General features: G+C 47.4%; 4 protein-coding genes and 1 long non-coding RNA gene across 7 annotated transcripts; 3 read left to right on the forward strand and 2 right to left on the reverse strand.

Moving 5' to 3' along the window:
• The first annotated feature begins 1,464 nt into the window (after positions 1-1,464).
• LOC100827820 lies at positions 1,465-2,616 on the forward strand. Its single transcript, XM_003577459.4, has one exon. It carries the CDS (start codon positions 1,555-1,557, stop codon positions 2,428-2,430), a length of 876 nt encoding a protein of 291 aa, XP_003577507.1. The 5' UTR covers positions 1,465-1,554; the 3' UTR covers positions 2,431-2,616.
• A 3,234-nt stretch (positions 2,617-5,850) lies between these two features.
• On the reverse strand, positions 5,851-12,858 carry LOC106866617. Of its 3 annotated transcripts, none has more exons than XM_014902106.2 (7): positions 12,739-12,858; positions 12,549-12,653; positions 12,350-12,466; positions 12,176-12,268; positions 6,686-6,859; positions 6,447-6,511; positions 5,851-6,051 (listed from the first exon to the last, which is right to left on the reverse strand). In XM_014902106.2, exons 1-5 carry the CDS (start codon positions 12,812-12,814, stop codon positions 6,843-6,845), a joined length of 408 nt encoding a protein of 135 aa, XP_014757592.1. In that variant the 5' UTR covers positions 12,815-12,858; the 3' UTR covers positions 5,851-6,051; positions 6,447-6,511; positions 6,686-6,842. The 3 variants fall into 3 exon arrangements, with proteins under 3 accessions (XP_014757592.1, XP_024318644.1, XP_014757590.1); XM_024462876.1 differs by having other exon boundaries at positions 5,854-6,051; positions 6,686-6,748; XM_014902104.2 differs by lacking the exons at positions 5,851-6,051; positions 6,447-6,511; positions 6,686-6,859 and adding exons at positions 11,323-11,471; positions 11,513-11,845.
• A 1,572-nt stretch (positions 12,859-14,430) lies between these two features.
• LOC100841872 (extensin) lies at positions 14,431-16,553 on the reverse strand. The gene is made up of 2 exons (XM_003575959.4): positions 14,738-16,553; positions 14,431-14,650 (listed from the first exon to the last, which is right to left on the reverse strand). The coding sequence occupies exon 1, from the start codon at positions 16,398-16,400 to the stop codon at positions 15,189-15,191; it is 1,212 nt and encodes a 403-aa protein (XP_003576007.1). The 5' UTR covers positions 16,401-16,553; the 3' UTR covers positions 14,431-14,650; positions 14,738-15,188.
• Positions 16,443-16,999, forward strand: LOC112268968. Its single transcript, XR_002960570.1, has 2 exons — positions 16,443-16,576; positions 16,716-16,999. It is a non-coding gene; the product is annotated as an uncharacterized LOC112268968 (long non-coding RNA).
• A 1,533-nt stretch (positions 17,000-18,532) lies between these two features.
• LOC100842164 (probable protein S-acyltransferase 6) lies at positions 18,533-20,975 on the forward strand. Its single transcript, XM_014902495.2, has 4 exons — positions 18,533-18,966; positions 19,063-19,245; positions 19,329-19,640; positions 19,736-20,975. Exons 1-4 carry the CDS (start codon positions 18,838-18,840, stop codon positions 20,474-20,476), a joined length of 1,365 nt encoding a protein of 454 aa, XP_014757981.1. The 5' UTR covers positions 18,533-18,837; the 3' UTR covers positions 20,477-20,975.
• The last annotated feature ends 4,878 nt before the right edge of the window (positions 20,976-25,853 follow it).

The following is a 25,853-nucleotide window of genomic DNA, read 5'->3' on the forward strand; positions in this document are numbered from 1 at the left end:
GTAATCGGCAATGCGTCATCTCCTTTTGACAAGCACAAGCCTTGACAACAGAAAACATGATGACATATAAGCAAGAACCAATGGTAATTTTGTCAGCCAATTGAGAAGTCCCCAAATCCCTCAAGTCTGTATTTAATTTTTTTTCACCGCCGTTACTTCCACAAAACTTGGCGCAAATGTTACTTCACAAAAGGAGGTGCAAACTTCACTTCAACAAAGCAGGTATATATAAGTTTCTACTTGAAAGTATGATAACTTTCATGTTGACCTATTCTTGAAGCAATTACATGTATTCAACAACAACTACGGTTAATGTTGTTTATAAACCAATATCTGGGGTTACATACATTGGTTCTTGAAAGCTTTCGACCTACAAAGTTTTGGCATATGTGCACGTGAAAAATTGAGAAAACAAATACAATGAAATTTCCTCCTATTGCTTGCACTGCATATTTTACTTGCTTATGGTGAATCGATGCAATTTGTCTGACCAGGCACGGACATTACCAACACAAAACATGACTACATATTAGGAAGAATCCAATATACCATTTGTTAGCTGGTTCAAATGTCCAAAATCACTCATCGGTAATGAGATAACCAACTTACATCCCCCAGAGATGTTAATGGCACAACTTCGGGAAAATGAGTCTTTTTAGCCGATTCAACTGCAGAACCAAATAGTTCTAAAAAATATTTTGAAGAAATATAAGAACCAATCATACATTGCTACAAAGGAATTTTTTTTACTCGTTAATAATGGTACAATCTGAAGCTACAAGATCCAAATAATTAATAGTCCAACCGCACATTGACGACCCTGCCCTTTCTAGCTCGACTAGTTAACAAATCTGCAACCGTATTCATTTGACACAGGCAAATGTCACCGCTAAAAAAATGGGCGTATCTTACTAAAATAGCGTATAAGTTTCTACTCAAATGGTTATCAGCTTTGAAATAATCCTACAGTACATGTCCTGCTAGCCTATTCTTTTTTTTTTTGCGGGAACCTATTCAACAACTACGAACCAAAATCTCTCCAAAATGGTAAATTTGACAAAGAGAAGATTATCGTGCGTCGACGTCGAGTGCTTGGGCTTGGAAAGCCAGCCATTCTCACGACCATCCCTCTCGTGCGAGCCGTGACGGTGACCCGGGGTCCGGTCCATCCGCACGCTCCGCCCCGCTGGCTCTTCTCCCCCACACGTGGACACCACCCCAATTGGGCCCCCCACACTGACACATTCGCATCCCCCACTCTCTCTCTCCCCGACTAAAGAAAAGGAAAAGTCGGAGCAGAGCTCGAGCTAGCTCGCTAGATCCAGAAGAGCAGCACCTAAAAAAACTGACGGTCAAAGTGTCAAACCTGCCACCACCCCTTCACGTGGGTCCCACCCATCTCTGCGCCCCCACCCCCCCTCTCTCTTATACCACCTCCCCACCCCACCCACCTCGCCTCACTCCACCACCAACCTGGTCAGCAGCACTCCCCATCAGACCACAAATCCACAGCAGCCAGCCCACAGCCGACGCCGGCCGGCCCCTCTAGCAGCCATGAAGCAGTGGAAGTCCCTGGTGGCGCTCCACTCCTCGGCGCACTCCTGCTTCCCGCACCCGCCCTCGGCGCCGTCCCCGTGCCCGTCTCCCCCACGGGATCCACCTCCTCCGCCGGCGCAGGAGGACAAGGAGATCAAGCTTCAGGAGGCTGTGCGGCTGGTGGGGTGCGACGGGCGCGTGCTGACGTACCGGCGCCCCGTGACGGCGCGCGAGCTGATGCAGCAGCACCCGTGCCACCTGGTGTGCCGCTCCGACGCGCTGCTCATCGGGGAGAAGATCCCGGCCGTGTCCCCTGGCGAGGAGCTGCAGCCAGGCCACGCATACTTCCTCCTCCCGGCCCACCTCTTCCACTCCGTCCTCTCCTTCGTCTCCCTCGCCTCCTCCCTCCTCCTGCTCCTCTCCACCGCGGGGGGGAACGACAACAGCAACAGCAAGAAGAAGAAGCCCCAGCAGCAGCGGCCATTCGAGCTCCTCCGCACCGACTCCGGCACCCTCCAGATCAAGTTCTCCGACGACTTCCTCCTCGTCAACGACAACGACGACTCAAAGAACTCCGACGACTCCGAAGGTGATGCGAAGGAGAAGAAGCCCGCGGTGCTGTGCGGGGACGAGAAGCTGGAGAAGGAGTACGAGGAGCTGGTCGGGTACGGCAAAGCCCGGCGGTGGGCGCCCAAGCTGGAGACCATCGAGGAAGTGGCCGCAGCCGCCGCCTCTGACCCCGCGGACGACTCCTCCCGAGAGATCGTCAGGAGGAAAGGGAGGGTGCTGCTGCCCTTCCTCGGGAGGCTCGGGAGCCGGCGGCGGCGGGAGTCGACGACGACCACCACGCTCGTCTGCGGCGGCAATGGCGGCGCGGTGGCCTGCTCCGGCTAGCGTGTGATTCGCGCCGGCCGGTCAGATTAGTCTTCAGGGGGGGGGTAATTAATGTGTGTGTTTAGCAGACGGCGGGGCTGCCGGCGTCCTCATTTGTAATTACAGAACAATTTTGGTGCTAATTTGTACATGGATTTTCGTTCCTCAGACCTAGCAACGTGGTACACAACACAAGTTTTCCTCCTCTTTCCTTTCCCCCCTGCTATGTTTGAAATTTGTTGTCGTTGGAGATGGCAAGCAGCACAACCATGCACTGCAACTGCAAGTCTGCAGCCAGGTCAAAAATGCTCAGCTCATCATGCTGCACGCGTCGTCATTCAATGAGTAGGCGGAGGTTTTCTTCTCGCCATCTACCGAAAGATCCGAATATCCTTTCGGCTAAGCACCTTGATTTGATTCCCAAACTGCACACCGTTAAAGGCGATTTTGTTAGGATATGGATGAAATTTGAAACGCACGCATGCTGAGAGTGGGTCAGTGACCGAATGAGTTTGACCATGGTCAAATAACCGGGAGGCGGAACTAAAGCTTTAGGCAAAAGAAAGGCAACATCGAGAGCACATTCTCCGAGGTAAACTAATTGGAAATTAATGGCCGCGGGGGGCGCAAAGCATGATACTTCCAGCTCACTCTTCGCCTCGCGTGGATCGCGCGCGCCAGCCAGATCCGATCCGACCCCAAACGCTCACTCACTCCGGCCACTTTGCTCCTAATACTAATTGCTGCTACTCCACCTTTCATAATGGAGTACTCCGGCTAGTATATGGCCGGTCAAAGCCAAGACTTTGCTTAAACTTGGAAAGGAAATGAGTACTAGTGCCCGCAACCTGTCAATGCTAAGAAAAGAAACCGAGTATACTGTACTCCGTATCTTTCCTGGGCCGAGGAGCTGTCCATTGATTTCCTTGTTCTAATTACAGGAGGAAGCAAGTAAGTGCATCACCGATGTGCCAAAGTCAAATTTGTTATCTCACTGTAATTTAGTATCGGGGTCAAATGTCAATTTTCTTCAGTGTTGGCAGTGTCAAATTTGCTAAAGACTGTGACCCACTCAGAAATAAAACAGCACATCACAACACTGATTTCCTCTCTTCCTTCTTAAGAGAGATGGAAGGAAATCAATCCATCCATTTGTTTATTTCGATCAAATTTGGAAACGATCACCTGCTTACTCCGGTGTCAAATTTTTTGGCTGTCGCATCGGTCCCAAAGTGTTGAATAGAAGTGCCAAATACCAAATAGCTATTTGGCACCCTATTTGGATATGCACCGTGGAGACCATAACTATGGAAAAAGTCCTAGCCATACATATCACCTCGATTTTTGCATCAACTCGATTTTTGCATCAACTCGATTTTTGCATCAACTGACACATATGACCACAATTTTACTAAAGTCTCTCAGTCATCATCTAAGAAACTTCATATGTACTCTTTTCTCTTTGCTACTACATGCCCTCTCTTCTTTTCTCCTTCGTTATGGTCCTTTGTAGTTACTTAATCACGTCAATAAACCTGAATCAACCTACGTGTCAAAAATGAAAAAAAAATTCACTGTCAGCGTGATTTGTTTTGGAGAAGAAGAAAACCGATGGTGTCTTGAAAAGAGAAATCCGTTCTTCGTAATTCAACCTTTTTAATTACCGACTCCCGTGTCACTAGCGTGTATCCTAAGCGCTGCAACATTTTGTTCGTAGTGAGTCATTCACGACGAGACACTACTTTAAATTACACGAGGGCTTCCATTGAGCCTTGTGGTACGTAGTAGTCCTTGAGACGATGGAAATCTATCATGCATGTGGATAAACACAACGTAATCCACGAGTTTGCCGATGACCAGCTGGTCAAAGCTACTGCTACGTACCTTATCTGAAAGACGGCCGCTGTAAGAATATTATGCTTTGCTTTGCCTTAGCTTAAACTCCACCATCGATCTTTATCTGTGTGCATATGTAAATAATTAACGCCTCGCGGACGTAACAGCCCACTCATCAGCATTTTCCTTTTCCAGCTAGCAGGATCGAGTACTACACGCGCGGGAAGCAATTAAGTGGTGACTGACATATGGACCCGGGACGTATATACGTACAAGACAATTAAGCCGGAATGCATTGCTCGTCGGTGGCTATCAACGTACTGCACGTGTATCCAGGGCGTCGCGCTTAATACACCGTTCAATATCAAAATCATGTGGACACTTCAAAAAGCTAATTAAGGTAGACATGGAGATGGTAGCGGCCGCACAGTTTTGACCTGCCGGTCAAAGATGCATGGGCCCTCCCCGCCCTTGGATCCGGGCTCTCACCCGAAATTATATTGCTTATCTAACCATGCTTAACTGGATAGTACTATTTGTATAGACCAACTAGAAGCTTAGGATAGACAAGATTGCAGTGCTTTGCTCCCTCTCTCTCCCATTGTCTAGTTATCTTCCCATTAGTCTTAGTGTATAGTCAATCAGTAGAGGTGTAGTAGTATTATACAATGATGATGATGATCCAAACAAGACGAAGCCTAGCTAATAGATCCACTTTAGCTTTTGGCTTTCTTTTTCCCCCTTTGGTTTTTCTCCCGTACGTTCAGTCGTAGTACTCCTACCACGCATTCTAGTCAAAATAGGGTAGATCCAACAAAAATGTCCGACGTGATAACACATCTTTATCCACTCCTGTTGTGCTGCTGTACTCTTACTGTTGTCATGTGCATAAAGACGACGGAGCAGTTGGGAATCCGTCGTGTTTATTTTTGAAACGGTTAAATTTTTTTTTAAAGGGGTGAACTCGTGGTATTAAGTGGCATGGCAATTTTACGAGGAATTTTCGTGAGACGATGGGTTGTAAATTAACAAGTCCATGCACGTGGCATGAGTGTAGTCAAATGAAACGGGGTGCACGGAAGCGGTCAAGGCGGGGTGCTTGTCCCACCATGCGCGCTCTCTCTCTCTCTCCCATCTCTGTCTAACTTAATTATTGCAACGCACGCGCGGCTCTGCTGTTGGCGCATCAACCCACCGGGCAAATCTGGCAGGTTGACTGTACTACTGGATCGTAGAGTGTGTGAGACTTGGAAATTGGAATCGTGCATCAGGCGACCACTGATATATCCGGCCATCCGGGTGGCTGTAGAAGAGCAGACGGTGGCTACCATCCTGCGGCTGTGCATAGCCTGACTAGTTTTTAAATGGGCTCCTAATTAGTGAACCATTCATCACCCGACACGTATGCGCTCCCCTTCACTTCCTCTTTAGTATTTATAGCATACTGCCCGTGCTCCCCTACGAAACATCGATAATTATATCAAAGAAAATTGATTTGACATTATTATACTAATGAAAATTCGAACTCACATGAGGATGGATTCTACTAATTAGTTGAAAAGGGATTTAGATATGCTAGTAACAGAACAATTCAAAAGGATCTGGTCCATACTTGACTATATAGTGGAACTTACATCATGTCTTTCTTTGCTCTAACATATTCCCCTCACTTCTAACTTGCATGTTGTTCGCTATTGTTTCTTAAGATTGACGGCAACAAATCCAAAGTGCATAATGGTCTCTAAATTGACCTGTAGGAAGAATTCATCCACGGCCCAACAAATTCTCCTCGCTGGACATCAGCACCTGAAACAACATACATACGAAAACCGTTGCATAAGATAATTAGGAAGGTAAAACATCTGGAAGCGAGAAAAGTATATTAGGCAAGCGGTTGAATCGATAGGGAACCAGTTCAAAAATGAATATCTTCTCCCAATTCTAAACCTTTTTAAAAAGAACAATTCTAAGCAAACAGTATGTGAAGTTTGGCAAAAGAGACTTTCTCGAAAAAAGTTTGGCAAAAGAATTTCCCTGAATATGTGAATTGCGATCTCAGTTGGCTGCACAGTTCAGACTTCATTCAAAAATAATTACTAATCTTCGTTGCATGTGAAGATGACTGCTACAAACATTGCTACGACATGTAGCCTGAGATTCACTATATATTATTTCTAAGAAGGGAAAGACAATGCCCTTACTCCAATTGTTTGTCAGTGGATGTCATCAATCTTTGAAACCTCCGATGCAAACATAGGACAATCCCCTGCAATGTTGCATGTGAAATGTACTTATTATGTTCAGTTGTAATGAATCAAAAATTATGTGTAGAAAATATAGACCAAGTACAAATAACAATTTTGCAATAAGATGGTGCGAGAACGGGATGAAATAATAGCAATGGGAAGATATGCCAACTGATGATGTGGTAATCACCAACCTGTCCATCATCATTTTGTAGTCCCCTGTCCAGATCAAGTCGCTTGGCGTCATTACTTAGTTCCTGCCCTTCCATAGATGATGTCATAAGTGTCATTTCCATGCCAAAGCAGTGAATACATATGAATGAACTCGTAATCCATATGAATGACAACAGTTTAAAAGCCAAAGGGATCTGTATCCATTTTAATAAGCCAGTGTCATTTAAATGTAATTACATGTTGTTCAGCTATAATAGAAAAGTTTTACTAGCTCATGTGCAGAATCCAAGAAATTCAGTACAGTAATACTTAATGGATAACAACTCGACTAATCATCTATCATGAATATATACACCTGTACGTACCCCACAACTTGTACTACTGAAACAACTTGAGCTGCTAGTGTGGATGAAAAATAAGAACTTGCTTGTAGCACAAAGAAGTAGCATGCTCAACCAAAATTGTGGCATAGCGATGGAGGCATAGAACTTATATTAAAAAATAAGAAAGACAACAGAAAATGTTGAGATACAGAAACAAGCAAAGCCTGTACTCCCTTGACCATGGTACATTTCTCAAAGTAGGTACATCAATATCTTCATCCTCATATCCAATTCTCATATAACAAAATGACGTCTCAAATATCTAAGAGGTAAGGACTTCCTTGTAGACAATGTTTGGCGTGCTCGTCCTAGGAGGCTTGGCAGATTTGGTCCGGCCACTCTTGTCCTTGTCAGGGATGGCAAGGATCTTAATGTTCCTTCTTGAGGTAGCTCTAGACAATGCAACATATAGCTGACCATGAGAGAATACAGGATCGGGTAAATATACACCGACATTAGGAATTGTCTGTCCTTGTGCCTTGTTGATTGTCATGGCGAAGCTGAGCCTGACAGGGAATTGCTTCCTTTTAAAACGGAAAGGGAACATCTCATCATCTGAGGGACACAAGGGTATCCGAGGCAGGAACACCCTCCTTCCAGAATATTGTCCTACTATTATTTCAGCGTCGATAGCATTTTTCTGCAACCCACGGACCACCAGTCTCGTACCGTTGCATAGTCCATTTGCAGGATCTATGTTCCGTAGCAGTATAATAGGACAGTTAATCTTTAACTTGAGAACATGTGGAGGAAGCCCATTTGGAGTGAGTGAGTTCAGAAAGTCAGAGGGGTAGTAGTTGTGGGGATCGTCCTCCGCACGATCAAAACTATAATATATCACCTCCTCACCTGGAAAACGTTCGACCATCTTCATATTTATCCTGTCAACATTATCATTCCTGGTTGTCAAGATCGCCCGAGAGGTAATGTAATTCGGATTAGTGAGGTTCTTGTCTAGGTCAGGGAAGACATGTTCGATCAGCCTATCAAGATCACTGTCCTTCCCGGTATATGGCACACATATATCTTCTGGAAGCCGTACATTACCATCATTGTCGGTTTCTTCAGTACCATTCCCAATGCGCAGTAGGAAATCAGCAAACCACGGATCACTTTGTGCCCTCATGTTATGGATAAGCCTGAATTGCCGCATGTTACTCCATAAGTAAGAGTTACGCAATGTGGCGTCAATTATCTGTGGTCTTGTTCCCTTCCGCACAACGGGAAGCACTTGCCTAAAGTCACCTCCAAACACAACAGTCTTTCCCCCAAACGGCAGATCCTGTTGTCCTATGATGTCACGCATGCTATTGTCAAGCGCTTCAACTGCCTGACGCTTTGTCATGGTGGCTTCATCCCATATAATAAGAGACGCCATCTGGAGGAGCTTGGCAGTTCCACTTTCCATCGTAAAGCTACATAAAACACCTTCTTCAGTGCTAAGGGGAATCTTGAACCTTGAGTGGGCAGTCCTACCTCCAGGCATGATGGTGGCAGCTACACCTGATGTTGCGGTTGCCACAGCTATCTTGCCCTGGGAGCGAACTTTTGAAAGCAGAGCCTTGTACAGGAAAGTCTTCCCCGTACCTCCTGGGCCATCAATAAAGAAAACACCTCCATTGCCGCTATCGATAGCAGACAATATTTCATCATAGGCATATTTTTGCTCAATGTTTAGGGAGGACGCTAGAGAAGCAGAATCATCACGTAACTCATTTGTGGATTCCTCCATGATCTCCCTATCCTCACCACTAAGGGTGCCATGCAATTCATCAATCTCTGGAAGAGGGAATGATGCTATATCTTTTCCCATCGATTGCAGCATATCCCTGATGTCTTGCAGCACCTTCTGCTCCACCACATGTGGGCACTCATGGGAACGCCGGTAGTCATCCGACATCGCCTCTAGGTGCCTATCCCATAGCCCACGCACATCTTTAGGCTCACAATAGACCAAAATAATTGCAAAGAGCCTCCGAAGGGAGGATGGCATTTGGAACGACTCAGCTTCCTTAAGGCAGTCATCGATAGTATTGTCAGAGTTAATAAGACCCCTCCTTTCGGCGGCTTCACAAAAACTTGAACAAACATGATTACCAACTGTCATTAGGTCCTTAAAGGAGGTTGCACCTCTAACATGGTTTAGGAGCACCCTAAGATAGTACCGCTCCCCCTCATTTGGATGGACAGACACAATTCTTCCAACCTGAAAACGTTGTACTCTCTCTTTCCATATCTTACGACCTGGTTCCCATACAAATGCTGATGGAAAATCCTTGTACAACAATTGTCGAGCCTTTGGAAATTTCTTGTTAGCCTCAAAATACTCGGTAAGCATTGTCCTCGAGGCACCATGACGAGTGACTACGTCATTAAGATCTTGTCCAGCCTCAAAAGAGACCATGTGCATCTCTGGGAGATGAAGTTGTACTTGCTTCACAGATGGTCTCATCTCGCTCAGGTCAAAACTATAGATCCTCCATAGTGCCTTTGGTGGCGTAACCCACCTTGCATCCCTGTACTGCTTGATCTCGTCAATGTTGCCATTGCTATCAGGTTCATCTAGAGACATCAAAGCTCGGTCGTGGCCCTTGTAGATATATTTGAATAAGTACTTCACAGCCTTGATGCTTGAGCACACCTCGACGTTAATATGACAATTGAACATCCTCAAAAGGTAAGGGTTATATGGCACAACCCACCTATTGTCCAGCATATGTCCTCGAACCTGAGCACGACGGCCATTGTCACGTCTTCGTTACACAGGATATGCATCCTTTCCTTGGAGTGTGGTGGGGTGGAATGGACGTGGGTAGTGGTTCTTGCAGGCTCGATTCTGCATGCGCACATTCTTGGGATTTAAGACCCCACATGGACCATGCATCATGTGATTCACAACCATTGCATATAGTTCTGGATACTTTTGCTTGTCTGGGAGCTCGGCAGAGATGATATGATCATACTGCTCTGGCACTAAGAGCTTGTAATCTGACTCCATGATCAACAGAAAGTGAGCATGCGGAAGGCCCCGTTTTTGGAATTCAATGACATAAACATAAGCAATCACCTTGCCAAGTATGTGGTTCTTGAATAGTTGTATCTTCAATACCTCTAGCTTGGCTTTAAATACCCGAACAATGAGATCAGGGCGATCTTGGGGTGTCTGACCAGGTTCTAGTCCATTGGTTATCTCTTCCCATTTGGGGTTGCATGTCATCGTTAGGAAAATATCTGGCTTTCCGTACTTTTGGACCAAGGCCATAGCATACATGAACCTTCGCTTCATATCTCTGTTACCCCCAATGAATGTTGATGGGAGTATAATCCTTTTGCCTACCGCATCTGCACGACTCTCTCCAGCCTGTAAGCTGTCGACAATGCCTTTGTATAGATCAGCACGTAGCTCCTTCTGATGATTCCTATAGTAGTCAAGCCTTGTACCCTCAATCTTCATATACATGTCGACTGCATACTGTTGGAGTAGGCGCTTGCCATATAGTACGGCATTGAATATCCCAGGACGCTTCTGAAACTTGTGGCAATAGTAGTCCCTCACAGAGACGCACAATCGATTATTCATATCTAGAAGAAGTAATGAGGACACAAAGTTAGCTACTATGTAAATAGCTAAGATGGAAATAACAAACAAGTCGACAAGCTAGTGAAAATTAGTACATAATTCTTATTTTATATAGGAAAAATCTGTCTAAAAACATTTAGCTAACACAATGATGTCAAAACTATCGTCTCATTCCTGAAGCAGCACATGTGTTTGTACTATTTTTGTAGCATCAGCTATAGATCCAAATGGTTGCTTCTCTAAACCTGTAGTCTACAGAATCATGGTTACCGAAAGGAAGGAAGATGCAAGATATCTACAGTACAGTATAGTATACCAAAAGGCTAACCTGGATTGTCATTTGAATTATTGTCATGGTACCGAAGTACCTCCTCCAAGGACACGCCGTACTTTGGGATATGGGGATGCCAACCGAGCTCCCCTCTTGGAAAAAAGAGAGGGTAGGACAGCGGGTCATAACATCCATAAAACGGTTCTATATGATGTTTCACATTATTGTTCCCATAGAGAATAATACTGCGTTTAAATCTTTTGATCAGATCATTACCCTCGACCCACACTGCAGCCACCTCCGAAGATAATGGCACATTATATGTCCGTTGGTCCATCCTATAATCGGTGTTCAGAGTGATACGATATTCCAATAGGTTCTCAGCTTGGCCTTTAGGATGTCCACAACTTTCTAATGACCTCCTGGTCGAGATTAGGGGAGTGCCGAAACTGATGATGCAGACTTTGGTCATTGTCATAGAAGTACAATTGCAGATGACTGGGACTTGAATCAGTTGAACCAAATGAGTGTATGTTGTGGTATATTTGACCATGTGCCCGAAATGTATACACCCCTGACCTCATGTTTGTATACTTGTTATCAAGGTTAACACCAAGGGTAGTAAAGGAGAAATGTCCATCGAAGAACCTAATGTTATCCCTGAAATGCTTTGCATCAGTATCTTCGCTTGACCAAAGCCTTCGGAGTTCTAGGGGCGGTTCTGGGTTTACTAATCTGACTTTTCCCTCGCGACAACAGAATGACTTCACCTCATATTCGAATTTCTTTGCACCACAGTATTCACAGTCTGGCACAGGCTTTAATACGTGCGTTTTTTTTGGGATGTCTGAGTAGACATAATCGTACGGATCTGGGGCACTATTTACAGCAGCAGAGGTTTCCACTGATTCATCAGGGTTGACCACCTCGTTATTATGCCCACCTACTATTTAAATAAAACGAAGAATTCATACCAGGGTTAGCACGTTATTTAAAATGAAAAAGTCGTACCAGCAACTACACGTTATTTTTTTTCTTTATAGATTCTTGGTATAAAATTTAGCCATATGACAACATATGTACTATTGGTTATCTTTATTGCAGAGTATGATCCTTTTAGTGTGTCCTATCTACCTTGCACAAGTAGAAGATGTTTTAGCTGATTCTGCAAAGTACGAACGTGATGACCTATGGAGACTAATCTGGAGATTTGAAAAATTATGCTTTATGCACAGTTGTTTCATCTTTAACATGAACATTGTGATATTAAAGTTACCTTCACTGGCAAAAAGATAATACTCCTCATCCATATCCTCTTCGGGAATGGTGTCCTCATCCATGATTTCATTAATGAAGTTTTGAACATCATCTGCCATTCAGTTTTGCAGGTGAATAAATAAACTTATCATATCTTCTGACTGAAAAATATGAACATTGATGAAATATTTACCATCAGTTCCAATGATGAATTCAGGCATGGTCGTTGATGTTTGGGCTGGTGGCAAAGTACCTAGCTCAGGAATGGTGTCCTCATCCATGATATCCTCAAGGAAGGTTGACATATCATCTGCAGTTGGTTGAGTAGATAAGTAGTTAGTTAGTGGAACAAAAAAAAAGGAACATAAAGGTTCAGAAGGAATCTTTAGCACCTTCTGCAATCGTGGATGCTGGTGTGCTCAATGATGGGTCGGCTATTGATGAACCACCTAGCTCAGGAATGGTGTCCTCATCCATGATATCCTCAACGAAGGTTGCTGGATCATATATGGTTGGTTGAGTAGGTAAGTAGTTAGTGGAACAAATATTTGAACAAAAAGGTCCAGAAGGAATCTTTAGTACCTTTTGTAATCGTGGATGCCGGTGTGCTCAATGATGGGTCGGCTATTGATGAAGCACCTAGTTTAGGGCATCGCATTGCAATGGATTCAACGCATACGGTGTCTCTCTTATTTCTGTAGCTTGCTTAGGCACTTATCAAAGGAAGTCAAAAGTCCGCTAAAATGTAAACCATCCAGTATCAACACCCCGTAACTCGAGCATTGTTCTACTACTATAACATGTCTCACAGTATTTTGGTTAGATGGTTTGATTGAGATGATTTTTTTTTGCACGAAGTTAAAGACCACAATGCCACAACTGTTTAAACAACTCATATAGTAAAAAGAAAAAATTTATGTAGCAATGTATGAGCAACTAGGAAGTTAGTTGAAGGGTAAGTGTTAGATACTTAGATGGAGAAACTAATCTACATGTATTATGGCTTCTAAATGGTGTGATTTATCTATTCAGTTCAAAAGCCATGTAATCCCTGCCTTCAAATTAACATGAGTATAAAATATATTACCTGTCCTTCTTTGAATGCTCCTACTATCTTTCAGCGTGAGGACAAAAATGTCACGAGTAGAAATGCTGCAGTGTATCTTTGTGATTCATATTGAACCAAAAAATTATGCCAGCAAATGAATGTGATGGAAAATATTTTATGTTCTCTGATGATACTCCCTCCGTCCCATAATATGAGGCACGCACGCATTCCTAAATCCTCAGTTTGATTAATTAAATATGTATGTTTCTTAACTAAAAGTACACCATTAGATTGATTATCGAAAAAACTTTCTAATGATATAATTATTTAATTATTTAATTTATATTTACTTAGCTAAATTGACGATCTAGTTATGTCGTGCGTTCCTCGTATTATGGAATGGAGAGAGTAGTACTTGCTGATCGTGAGTAAAAAGTACTTATCGAGGCAAAAGTACAATTGTTGCGATGTATATCTATTTAATGCACATATCCTTGTGTCTGCATTAATCTTGCACAGGAGTACTACTATCTACTAACATGAGCTGCCAAAGGGAGCTCACTCAGGCCAGAGCCCAGCTCGTGCTGGGTCTCGAGCTGGCCCAGCCCGCAAGAAGCAGTAGCAGGCGGCCCACGCGCCCAACCAGCAACCAGCAGCAGAAGGCGGCCCAGCAAGTACCAGCAGGCCAGCCAGCTATAGCGACAGCTCCCACTCCCTGGCAGAAGCAGAACAGCAGCAGCAGACAGCAGCAATGAACTAATTCATCGACAATTAACCCATAATCAAGAATATTAAGAATTTCTAAAAAAATAAAAAAATAAAGGGCCCACTCATAGGAAAACCCTACTTTTCCCGCATCCAGCACTAATCCATTTTAACGTCTAATTAGAGCGGGGAATTATTCCAATTGGGGAATTATTCCAATTAAGAAGTAAAGCTCGTTGTTTTTTATTTTACCAGATTAGAGCCAGGCTCTATTCATTTATTCACTAGACCTAGAAAATAGTAAATTTTCTATTCCATTCCAAAAATAAAAATAAAAAGAAATGAATTTTATTACGACATGCTTTTTTTTCCATTCATTACCCTTGAGGATCAGTCGTGGTCTTCTAGACTCTACCAAGAGTCTGGACGAATTTGTTGCTTCATCCAAATGTGTAAAAGAACATAGTCGCACTTAAAAGCCGAGTACTCTACCATTGAGTTAGCAACCCAGATACAACCCAGATAAAAAAGAATCTTAGATACGATCGAAGTCCATAAGCACAAACAAAAGATATTCCACTACAGGTTCATCCACCAGGATACCATGAGTCAAGAACTACAGAAAGCACAACCCCATTAATCATAAGCAAAGCACAAACACAAAACAGTTCTTAAAGGTCTTTCAATCCTCATTCCATACTTTTTTGCCCTCCACTCCAAGGCTCCAAGCACAACTGGAATCTATAATACACATTCATGAAAGATTGTAAGTACAAGCACCAAGTAAATGCAATTTGTAGTAAAAACATTAACTCTTGTTTTACTTACTAGTAATTGTTAGCCATCACACTGTAAGGAAGTTTGATTTTCTCCACATGCTATTCCTCATCTTCCTCCATCTCATACATTTGTGCAAGTTATTCATGAGATTTTGAAAATGTTAAACTATGTAAGAGAAAAGACAACTTATACTGAAACCATAACATCACATTCAAGTATTAGTATTTGTGAACACTCTTGATATTTTTTTCACACGCCGAATCCTCAACCTGTCAACCATGACCGGTTATTCATCGAGAACCCTCCAACCGGTGTTAAAAATAGACTATGAGGAGGCCAAGCTAGCTGGGATGGTCAAGAACGTTCTTGCCATCTTTGCCAACAGATTTCCAAGGAAATTCACCTTCCATCACTCATTTTCTCATATGTATCATCTGTATTGTCGTATGTTCCGTCTTGCAACACCGCGATTACAAACTCGTTAAATTTGCAAGAAGTCCTACGAGTAGCGAGTGCCAGGAGGAGGGTAGTAGTATGGCGGTTTCGCTTCTTCTTCCCGGTGCCGTGTCCCCGGCGGAGGGTAGTAGTATGGCGGTCTCGCCTCTTCTTCCCGGTGCCGTGTCCCCGGCGGAGGGTAGTAAGAGCCACCGGAAGGCAGCTGCGGCACGGCCAGTTCCGGGTGGGTGATCGCAGAGCCCTGCGACGACGGCGCCATGTAGTGCAGCGCACGATCCACTGATCTTGGCGCCGGCGAAGGTGGACATTCTGAGCAGAATTCCGGCTGCGGCTGCGGCGCCGGAGGAGGATAGCTACAGGCCGTAGGGGGGAAAGTTGAAGCCGGGTACTCTGGGTTCATCCGCGCCGGCGGTGGGTAGCCGCTCGGCGGTGGAGGCGGGTAATAGCTTGGCGGTGGCGGCGGGTAGCTGCTGCTGATGTATTGCGCCGGGGGAGCCGGACAGGCTGTACACGAAGCCGGTGGAGGCGGATATACAGTGGGCGGCCGCGGGTAGCTGCTGTGTGATCCGAAATTCGGCGCCGGAAACAGTGGGTCCGTCGTGGGCCGTGGCGGAGGAGGAGGGTAGCTGCTCGGCAGGAAGTCCTGTAGCGGTGGATACAGGGGAGCCGACGCTGGCGGCGCCGACGGCGGGTAGCCGCTGCCGTGTGGCGCAGCGTTTGGCATCCCCGGAGCAGGATACGGCGCCCATGACGACGGGGGCGGTGGCGGAGGCGCGCAGCAGGAGTTGTTGAGATCTTGCTCCGGCCGCGCCGCGTAGATCTGCGGCTGCTGCTGATACCCGACTGCGGGGGCGTCGGTGACGCTGCAGACGAAGCTGAGGCTGCCGTTGGGCTTCCCGTCGGGGGCGAGCAGCTGGTAGCTCGCCCGCCGCGGCGCCCCGGCGCCCGCGAGGTCGGCCACCGGCACGCAGGCCGAGCCAACGAGCTTGGTGCCGAGGAGCGGCACCTGCGCCTTCACCTCGAACCGCAGGAGGCCGTCGTCGTCGCGGCCGTCGAGGTCGAACGCGAAGACGGCGCCGTCCCAGTCCGCGTTCTCTCCGCCGTCGGGGTCGGCCGGCGTCTTCTCCCGGCGCCCCCCGTGGGAGACGGCCGCGTAGAGCGGCGGCTTCTGGAAGGGGACGAAGGACTTGACCCCTCGGCAGGAAACGGACCTCACGGTGATGCGCCGGCCTGCTCCGCCGCCGGCGTCTGCCATGGCCGATTTCCTAGAGAAATACGGAATAGTACCAAACTTCTGTTGCGAGATTGGAGCTTAGCAATCTGTGGGCTGTTGCGGCTGATGGATCTGACTTGGTGTTCCTTGTTTGTTTAGATCGTACAGGAATCATTCGCAAGCCCCGTGGTGTCAGTGACTCGGCTTTTCTCTAGTTGGTACGCCACCTAGTAGCTTGTATCATCTGCTGCTAATTCATTTCAGGCAAAGAGAAACTTCTACATTTCTATTTGGTTGTTTGGTCATCTGCAATTCTGACTTTTATTAATGATTTTTAATTTTATTTTATTTTGCAAGAGGGAGAGTGGAGATCATTTGGAAGCCTAATCCTTGAATTGGCTTAAGTACACAAGGAAGCTCTGTCCATCCTGATTGCAAGCCACTAGTGTCGAATTGTTGTCTTTTACTGGATACCGAGTCACAAAAACACACACTCCTTCCTCATTTTCTTCTCTTATTTTTCTACGTGTTTCATTTATACACTCCTTACGCAGATTGTACACGTGTGTTGTGAATAGGACTCTCACAGTCAACATATTATGCAGAACAACATTTTCTCAGCACGAAATGAAAAGTTTGTTTTGATGCATAAACTTTGGTATTTGATCAGCTAGAATCTAAGAAATGATATACAGTGGAGAAGAAACATATTGGGTGTGTCTTGTGACGAAAAACTAACTTAAAGAAAACTACTATAGTTCCTAAAAAAAATACTATAGGAAAAGATCTCAAGGAATAGGGCTACAAACATTTGGCATGCTGCAGCATCTTACGCAACCATGCCATGCACATACATTCCTTTTTTTTATGCTATCCACACCTATATACAGCGGCAATAAAAAAACAATGATTGCCACTTCTTGAAATGGTTATTTTCTTTTTATTTGAGATCCTCCTTGGAACGGGGCGTACCTCAATTCGAATAGAAGAAAAGAGTTCACTCAAGCTATATGAAAACCAAAACAACGAGCAAGTTACCTAAACAAGATGGGGACCCCTCATCATTGGACGAACAAACAACAATATCAAAAGCAAAACCAACAATGCCAAAGAGGAAACACGTACATAGGTTAGAAGGAGGTGGGCAGAATCGGCTCTCTCCGGTAACCGAGGAAAATATGATTGCCCAGACGTGTGTAGTTTGTGCACTAGGGAGCCCGCTATGATCAAAGCTGCAACACTTGGCCAAACCCAAATCGGCCTCACCACAACAAGCTAGCCTCTGCCGTCAGTCAAGGTCTTCTAAGGCCACGTCTTCATTGCTCGATCATGACAAACTGAATATGGGCTTTCACTTGAAGAAACCTCGACCACAAAGGGCGACAACGCCTTCGAGAAGGGAGAAACGTCCGACGACAGATACCAAGAAAACGATCCTAGGTTTTCACCCTCGGCCGCCGCACGCCCACCTAGCAGTGAGACCAATCAGGCTGGAAAAGCAGTGCCGAAAAGGCTCATCAAGCTAGAATTGATGGGTCCACCATGCCCGGACTCTCGTAGAAGCACCTGGGCACCACCGTGCCATGTCGCCACCCTTGACAGAGGTCCACCAAACTAGCATGCCCAACAACTCAGTCCCGGATCCAGGACGGGCCAACAATCCAGACTGCACACAGTAGCTAGAGGGACACTGCCCATTAAGCGACGCTCACACGGCCCTCCGCGACTCAATACATGGCGCGATGGCATGCTGCTAAGGTTGGCCCCGAAGATTCATGCCATCTCCTACCCGGGCAACCCCCACCGCCGCTCATCGCAAGGGCCCCATCGACAAATGCGGCCCGAAACCTCACCTCTACCATCCGCCGGTGGCGGTTTTGCCCGGTCTCCTCCGATGGCACCAAGAAATGAGGCGGACAAGAATGGGCCTGTGTCGCCCATAGGAACGACGTGGGGGCCTTTTTTAATATATTATCATTGTTGATTTGGCTCCTTTCACTTTCTTGCAGCATAATGAAATGAGACTAATCCAACTGGGGTGCAACCATTTAAAAATCTGTACACCCTAGTTTCACCCTAAAGGCGGATCATTGACTCATTGTTCATCATGATATACATGTCTTGTTTCTCACATAGATATTTTGTTAATTTGTAATTAAATTATATGTTGGCTTTTTTTTTCTGTTTTAAAAGATCAGTAAGCAAGAAAAATTCAATGGCGACCAACTGGAGAACAGTTCTAATGTAAATTTGCAGCCCCCTTTGCATCAATTTTATCCTATTTTTAGCCATGCTCATTTCTCTTTTTCCTGCACCCTAATAACAACCACAATGTGCTATAGCTCCTCCACCTATGGATAGCACAATGTTTCCTCGCTGGGTGACCTTCCTCCTCTCACCTCGCCCCAATTCTGGCCCTTTCCCTCGGAGAGGACCCATGCTGCGGCCGAGGTGACGACGACCACGCGGCGCACCGGAGATGATGAAGGGGAGGACGCCTTTCAAGAGCCCCCTTCCCAGCACCAGCCACGCCTCCGACGCCTCCAGCAGCAGCTCGGCCGGCGCCGCCACCACCCACCGCCTGTACCAAGTCTGGAGGGGAAGGAATGTACGTCCATCATCATATATATATCACGCCTGCTTGAAACAAAATCCAGGCCTCGTCGATCCGGTTAATTAAACTGCTCAGCTGATCAATTAGCAGAAATTCCTGTGTGGCGGGCGGCTCATCTTCGGCCCGGACGCCAACTCCATCGTGCTCTCCATCTCCCTCATCATGACGCCGCTGGTGCTCTTCGTGGCCTTCGTCTCCTTCCGCCTGGCCGAGCTCATGGGGAAGCCGCTCGGCCCCTTCGTGCCCACCACGGCCATGGCCGTCGGCGCATTCGTGAGTCCATCCGTCGAATCCCCTGACCCAAATCAAACACACCCTGCAGGCTTCTCATTCGGATCGATCGATATATGGTGCAGGATGTCATCGTGCTGGTGCTGACGTCGGGTCGGGACCCCGGGATCATCCCCAGGAACAAGCGCCCCCCGGACCCCGAAGACCTGCTGCTGGACGGCATGTCGTCCCCCATGGCCGGAGCCGGAGCCCCGCCGCCGTCCGGGGTGCTCCCGCCGACCCGCGACGTGTACGTGAACGGCATCGTGGTCAAGGTCAAGTACTGCCATACCTGCATGCTCTACCGTCCCCCACGCTGCTCCCACTGCTCCGTCTGCAACAACTGCGTCGAGCGCTTCGACCACCACTGCCCCTGGGTCGGCCAGTGCATCGGCAAAGTAATATACAAAGCAGAGGAATTGCATGCATAACAAAGCAGAGCATATCATTTGATCGGTCTCCTGTGTGTGTGTGTGTGTGTGTGTGTGTGCAGAGGAACTACAGGTTCTTCTACATGTTCATATCCTCGACGACGTTCCTGTGCCTGTACGTGTTCGTGTTCTGCTGGGTGAACCTGATCCTGATCGCGCGGCACGAGCAGTGCGGCCTGGGGGGAGCCATGGTTTCGTCCCCGGTCTCGTGTCTCCTCATCGGGTACACCTTCATCACGTCCTGGTTCGTGGGCGGGCTCACGGCGTTCCACTCCTACCTGGCCTCCACGAACCAGACCACCTACGAGAACTTCAGGTACAGGTACGAAGGGAAGTCCAACCCTTACAACCGGGGCGTGGCACGGAACCTCATCGAGATCTTCCTGTCCCCGATCCCCGCCAGCAAGAACGATTTCCGGCAGAAGGTCGTCGTCGACCCCAACGCGCTCTTCTACGGCCCGCCGTCCATGGCTTACTCGTACTCGTTTGGTTTGCTGTCGTCGTCCAAGAAGAGCTTTAACACGCAGGGGAGCCTCAGCTTTGACATGACGAAGCAGGCGAGCTTCGATCTCGGAGGGTACCCCGCCAGCGGGAAGAGGACCAGCATTGGCTCCTCTGACTTTGGGGACATATATGGTGGCACTGGTGGAGAGGGTGCCACGGTGCAGCAGCCGCGCCACTCCATTTTTGGCGATGCGGAGAGCAAGAAGGCGGCGGCGGACGACGCGGAGTCGGCCACGACGGTTGATCTCGAGACAAGGGGTGCCGGCCTCGGGGGAGGGAGTTCGAGGCCGTGTGACTGACAGAGGCGATGTGATGTGATCGTGAAGTTCGATCATGGGTTGGGACTTTGGGAGATAACCCAGTGCGGCGCGCGAGTTTGCAAAATTTTGGTCGATCCCCTTGACCCCTTCCTCGTGTTGCACGGTAGCTTGATGATCAGGTTCCTCAGCTCCTCCCGGTCCCGGGTTTGCGAAAAGGGATATATGGAGGTTTTCGTAGTTATCCAGCTAGCTGCTGCATTAACTGTAGCTAGCCAAGGTGATGTATAAATTACCCATGCACACATGAGTTGAGTTTTGGTGTCTGGAATTTGATGGATGTTGTGTGTAGGATCAGTGCCTCACAGTCACTGGTACTGGAGGCCGGACTAAAACTTAGCCGGTGCTTGCTAGAAAAACATGTACGGCTGATGCTGGCTGCTGGATCCTCCTCTTTGATTAAGCATGTACAGTAGGATGATCTCTGATGTCATAATATGGATCGATTTGGCCAATTCAAGATTTTCGTTGTTTCGGAGTTGTTGCCCCAGCTGCGTTAGGATGATGTACGGTTCGGAAGCACTGCGTAGTGCGCATGATACTTAATTATGGCACGTACTCATGTGTAAGCGATTGACCAAGGCATGTTTTTTTTGCGGGCAAGCAGGATTCACCGCGATTCATTAAGACAAGGAAAATTGTAGTACTAATACAATTTTTTTTTGCGAGAATTGTAGTACAATTTAGATTAGCCAAAAAGTAATGAAAAAGAAAGAGAGAAAGAACATGCAGAGTAACCTAAAGAAATACCCCTCAGCAAATGACTTTTGGGGAGTTGGTGGATTTAAGGGAAACAAGCTCGGATTCCAGAGTGTTCTGATTGTAGAAGCGATCTGGCACTATAAAGGGGGCAGATAGGAGATGGGGTTGCTGGGAAGAGAGGACAAAAGGTTGAGAACTCAGGGAAGAGATGATATGTTCAAATTTTATGTTTAAGACCATTTCGCTTGTGTTCTGTAGCAGCTTAGAGAAAAATTATCATAGTTGCTGGTTCTGCACTGAAAGAACTGTCAATTTTTTTTCTTGGTGTTGTTAGTTGTTTGTAGCTTCAGCATTATTGATATGTCTACTAGTTTCTTTATTTTTTTCTAAGTGAAAGAACTCGAATGGTTTATGTATCTGGACATGCCTGAACTATGAATATTGTCTTTGCAATCGGAGAATCTTTTTTGTTTTAGTCCAGATTTTATATTTGTTCAGAAGCTTTGTTGTTGTGAACGGTGAACCTCATTTAAGTGTTGCTGCACCAGGATAACTATCAAGGTTTTAGTTACTCCAAATTCTGAATTTCATAAGAGCCAAAATAAACTGAATCAACAATTCAGGTTGTGTGATAATATTTCATAACAACAAGCATCAACAGTTTATATCAGACAAAGTGCCATGTTTGCACCAGATTCTCTACAGCAACAGAATTCAGCTCTCTAAATGATCTTTTTTTTGGGGGGGGGGGGGGGGGGGGACGGGGGACGGGGCAGTAGCGGAAAGACGTATTTACAGGGGCAATGTGTTTTTTTTTCTATACCCGGGGAAACACATAAAAACCCAGGGCCGCACAGGACAAAACAACCTAGTCGGGCTCAAGGGCAAAACCGACGGCTGAGGTGCTGAAAGCCAAGCTACACTGGTTAATTTCCTCGAAAGCTAAATGGGCGACCTCGACGTAGGTGAGGCGCGCGAAGGTGAAGATACGGCGATTGCGCTCTTTCCACACGTTCCACCAGACATAAATCAGATTACCACTCGTTCTCCTCCTAGAAACCTTGTCCGCCCTGGGAAGAGATGCGTCCCACCACTCGTCAAGGGAGCCAAAGGGCGCCGATGGGGCCGCGGCCACCCCCGTCCAGTGGCACACAAGCCGCCGGACCTCCGTGGTGAACGGGCAGTCTTTGCATAAATGGTTGGCCGTCTCTTGGGCCCCCAAGCAGAGCTGGCAAGTTGGGTCGTGGGGCCAACCGCGGAAGGCAAGCCGATCGGCAGTGAGAATGCGACTATGCAGGAGTAGCCAGGAGAAAATTTGCACTTAGGCTCGGCGTGCGCCTCCCAAATCTTGGAGGCCGAGAAGCGAGGATGTGAGCCCGCGAACTGAGCCCGGTAGGCCGATCGGCAGGAGTAAGCACCGTCCGAAGTCCAAATCCAAGTGATGGAGTCTTTGCGTTCGGGGTCGAGGACCGTGGTTTTGATTATTCTGGCAAGGTCGACGAACTCATGAAGCTGGGTGAAGGAGGAGATCCGACCAACCGCTCTGATCCAGTTTCCGTCAGTCATCTCTTTGCAAACTGATCTGTTCTTGCGGGAAGCGATCTTAAAGAGTTCCGGGGCGCGATGGCAGAAGGCCCCAGCGCCTGACCAATCGTCGAGCCAAAACTGAGTAGTGTTACCATCCCCCACGGAGATCCTGGTGGAGGCTCGGAATAAGGCCATGTCCGAGCTATCGCAGGGAAGGTGAGATCCCACCCAAGGCCTGTCGGGCTTAGTCCATCTAAGCCAAGGCCAACGTAGTCTGAGGGCTCTCCCAAAGCGATCTAGGTCAGCGATCCCAAGTCCACCCAGAGCCTTTGGTCTGCACACTGTCTTCCAGTTGACTAAGGCATGGCCGCCGCCCGCAGTCTCACTATCGTCACCCTTCCAAATGAATCCTCTGGAGATTCGATCAAGCTTAACACGGACCCATTTCGGGAGGTTGATGACAGAGAGGTGGTAAGTGGCCGTGGAGGTGAGGACCGCCTTGGCGAGCGTGACGCGGCCAGCGCGCGAGAGATTTTTGCCCTTCCAACCCTTTAGGCGGCCCCCGACCTTGTCAATAAGAGGTTGGAAATCAACCTTACGCAATCTTCGATAGTGTAGGGGCAGACCAAGGTATTTACCAGGGAAGGACGCAATCTTAGCCGGGAAGTCCATGAGGATGGCGTCCGAATCAATCTCCTCACAGCGAATCGGGAAGACTTCAGATTTGGAAACATTTGTAAGGAGGCCGCTAGCCTCCCCAAAGTGATGCAGGATGGCAGAAATGGAGTCGATCTCCTCCTTCAAAGGGTTGACGAAAATACTAGCATCGTTCGCGTAAAGGGAGATCCTGCAGCGGACCGAACGGGTATCCACCGGCTGCAGGAGGCCGCACGCCTCGGCCTGACTAAGGATGACCTGGAGGGGGTCAATGGCCAAGATGAAAAGCATGGGGGAAATGGGATCCCCCTGACGAAGTCCCCGCCGGTGCAGGAAAGGAGACCCGGGGCAACCGTTGAGAAGGACACGCGAAGAAGCCGAGGCGAGGGAGAGGCAAATCCAGTCCCGCCACCATTGTCCAAAACTGAGGTGCGCGAGCACCTCAATGAGGTACGTCCAGTCGACCGAATCAAAAGCCTTGGAGATGTCCAACTTAAGGAAAAGACTAGGTGTGTGGGAGCAGTGAAGCGCCTTGATGGAATTCTGAACGAAGAGGAAGTTATCATGGATGCATCGCGTTTTGATAAAGGCGCTTTGACAGGTGGACACAAGGGTACCCAATTCCGGGGCCAGCTCAAGGCCAAGAGTTTGGAGAAGATCTTGGACATGCTATGGATGAGGCTGATGGGGCGGTAGTCAGCAACTCGAATGGCGTCCGCCTTCTTTGCTAGCAAGACAATGTTGGCAGAATTGAGGAGGTGCATGTTACCGCCCCGTAGGTCGGCCATCCAAAGGATAGCGGCGACCACATCGCTCTTGATGATCTCCTAGCAGGATTTGAAGAAGGCGCCGATGAAGCCATCCGGGCCTGGGGCCGTGACGGAGGAGATGGAGAACATAGCCTCTTTGATCTCCGTCTCAGTGAAGTCAGCATCAAGGTGGGATAAGTCCCTGGCCTGACCTCCAAAAGCAGCCCAATCAATAGCCCGAGTGCCCGCAGCTGCCACACCAAGATGACCATGAAAATGCTCAAGGAGCTCTTTTTCTTTGTCAGCCCGAGTGATTGCCAAACCCGCCTGAGTTTGCAGCTGTTGGATGTAGTTTCTCCTACGTCTATCGTTGACCCGGATGTGGAAGAGCTTGGTGTTTGCATCAGCAGTTTTGATCCAAATAAGCCTCGATCGCTGACGCATTTTGATCTTCTGGACAGTGAGGTGTCCAAGGTAGCAACTCTTAAGGTGACGGCGAAGATCCCTCTCCTCAGCCGAGAGCGGCCGGTCTTCCTCGGTGAGGTCCAGGCACCACATGACTTCTTTGATGATCGCCAACTGGCAGTCGAGGTTCCCAAATTTTTCTTTTTGCCACTTCTTGAGGGCCTTAGCCGCACGACTAAGCTTGATGTGGATTCTACGCAGGGCATCAGTGGAAAACACCGGCTTGTTCCAAGCATGTGCAACCGTCTCATGGAACCCTGGTGCCTGCAGCCAGAATTCCTCAAATTTGAAGGAGATCTTGCGGGTCCGAGGCGGTGCTCCTTGCAAGAAGAGTGGGGCATGGTCGGAGCAGAGCGTGGGGACCGCCAAAAGGAGGGCGTTCGGAAACATCATGTCCCAATCGTCAGAACAAAAGACGTGGTCGATCTTCGTAAGGACAGGGTTCTCCTGCTCGTTGGACCAAGTGAAGCGACGTCCCCCGAGGTTGATCTCTTGGAGGTGCAGGAAGTCAAGGGCGCCCCGGAATTTGCCAAAAAGGCGGCGGTTGATGTTCGAGTTGTTCTTATCCGAAGCCCAAGTGATGAGGTTGAAATCGCCAAGCAGGACCCACTCGGGCTTAACCACCGGTTGGAGAAGCTTGAGCTCCTCGATGAAGAGGAGTTTCTTCGAAACACTTTGGGGGCCGTAGACAGTCGTGAGGGACCAGACTGCCCCTTCGCCGCGCATGGCAATCGATGCCGTAATCGTATGAGGCGTCATATGGGTGTCCGCAACAATGAAGTAATCTTTGAATTTTTCTTTTTTAGCAATGTAGGAGGTACATGTGGTTGAGTTACGGCGGGGGGCAAACACATAACCTACATGGATGGTCGAGTGTAGCGGAGTTCCTATTTTGCTTTTTGATACTGAGACAGGATCCAAATGAAGGAGATGAAGGACAAAAGGATGTTTCGGTGAAATTGTTATGAGAAGAGAGGGGATTTTCGGAACACACATTTAAGTGGAAGGAGGGTAGTCTCACCTCTTGTTAGATCCGTCCGTCAGCAATCTAGTGGCTCTGATTTGAAGTTTTCAGATTTGCATCCAAAAAGAGTATGCACCTCATACATCACCATCCTTCCGTAGGCATTGAACACCTGTCAGCCTGTGCAAATCATATGATAAAAGCAAATAGATAATCTAAATGACCAAGTTATTATTGCATAAACAACAGCCTGTGCGAAGTACCCATGCACCTTGGTTACATATGCATGCTACAT

This window comes from Brachypodium distachyon, chromosome 4 (genome assembly GCF_000005505.3).
Source record: "Brachypodium distachyon strain Bd21 chromosome 4, Brachypodium_distachyon_v3.0, whole genome shotgun sequence".
In the NCBI taxonomy this organism is placed as follows: domain Eukaryota; kingdom Viridiplantae; phylum Streptophyta; class Magnoliopsida; order Poales; family Poaceae; genus Brachypodium; species Brachypodium distachyon.

Bases quoted from the DNA above. Each gene is read 5' to 3' on its own strand.
- LOC100827820 (XM_003577459.4), top strand. From the start codon at position 1,555: ATGAAGCAGTGGAAGTCCCTGGTGGCGCTCCACTCCTCGGCGCACTCC.
- LOC106866617 (XM_014902104.2), bottom strand. From the start codon at position 12,814: ATGCGATGCCCTAAACTAGGTGCTTCATCAATAGCCGACCCATCATTG. The intron at 12,467-12,548 runs GTGCTAAAGATT...AACCAACTGCAG, and splicing joins AGCATCCACGATTGCAGAAG to ATGATATGTCAACCTTCCTT. The intron at 11,472-11,512 runs GTGTTAACCTTG...ATGAGGTCAGGG, and splicing joins TTTCTCCTTTACTACCCTTG to GTGTATACATTTCGGGCACA.
- LOC100841872 (XM_003575959.4), bottom strand. From the start codon at position 16,400: ATGGCAGACGCCGGCGGCGGAGCAGGCCGGCGCATCACCGTGAGGTCC.
- LOC100842164 (XM_014902495.2), top strand. From the start codon at position 18,838: ATGATGAAGGGGAGGACGCCTTTCAAGAGCCCCCTTCCCAGCACCAGC. The intron at 18,967-19,062 runs GTACGTCCATCA...ATCAATTAGCAG, and splicing joins AAGTCTGGAGGGGAAGGAAT to AAATTCCTGTGTGGCGGGCG. The intron at 19,641-19,735 runs GTAATATACAAA...GTGTGTGTGCAG, and splicing joins TCGGCCAGTGCATCGGCAAA to AGGAACTACAGGTTCTTCTA.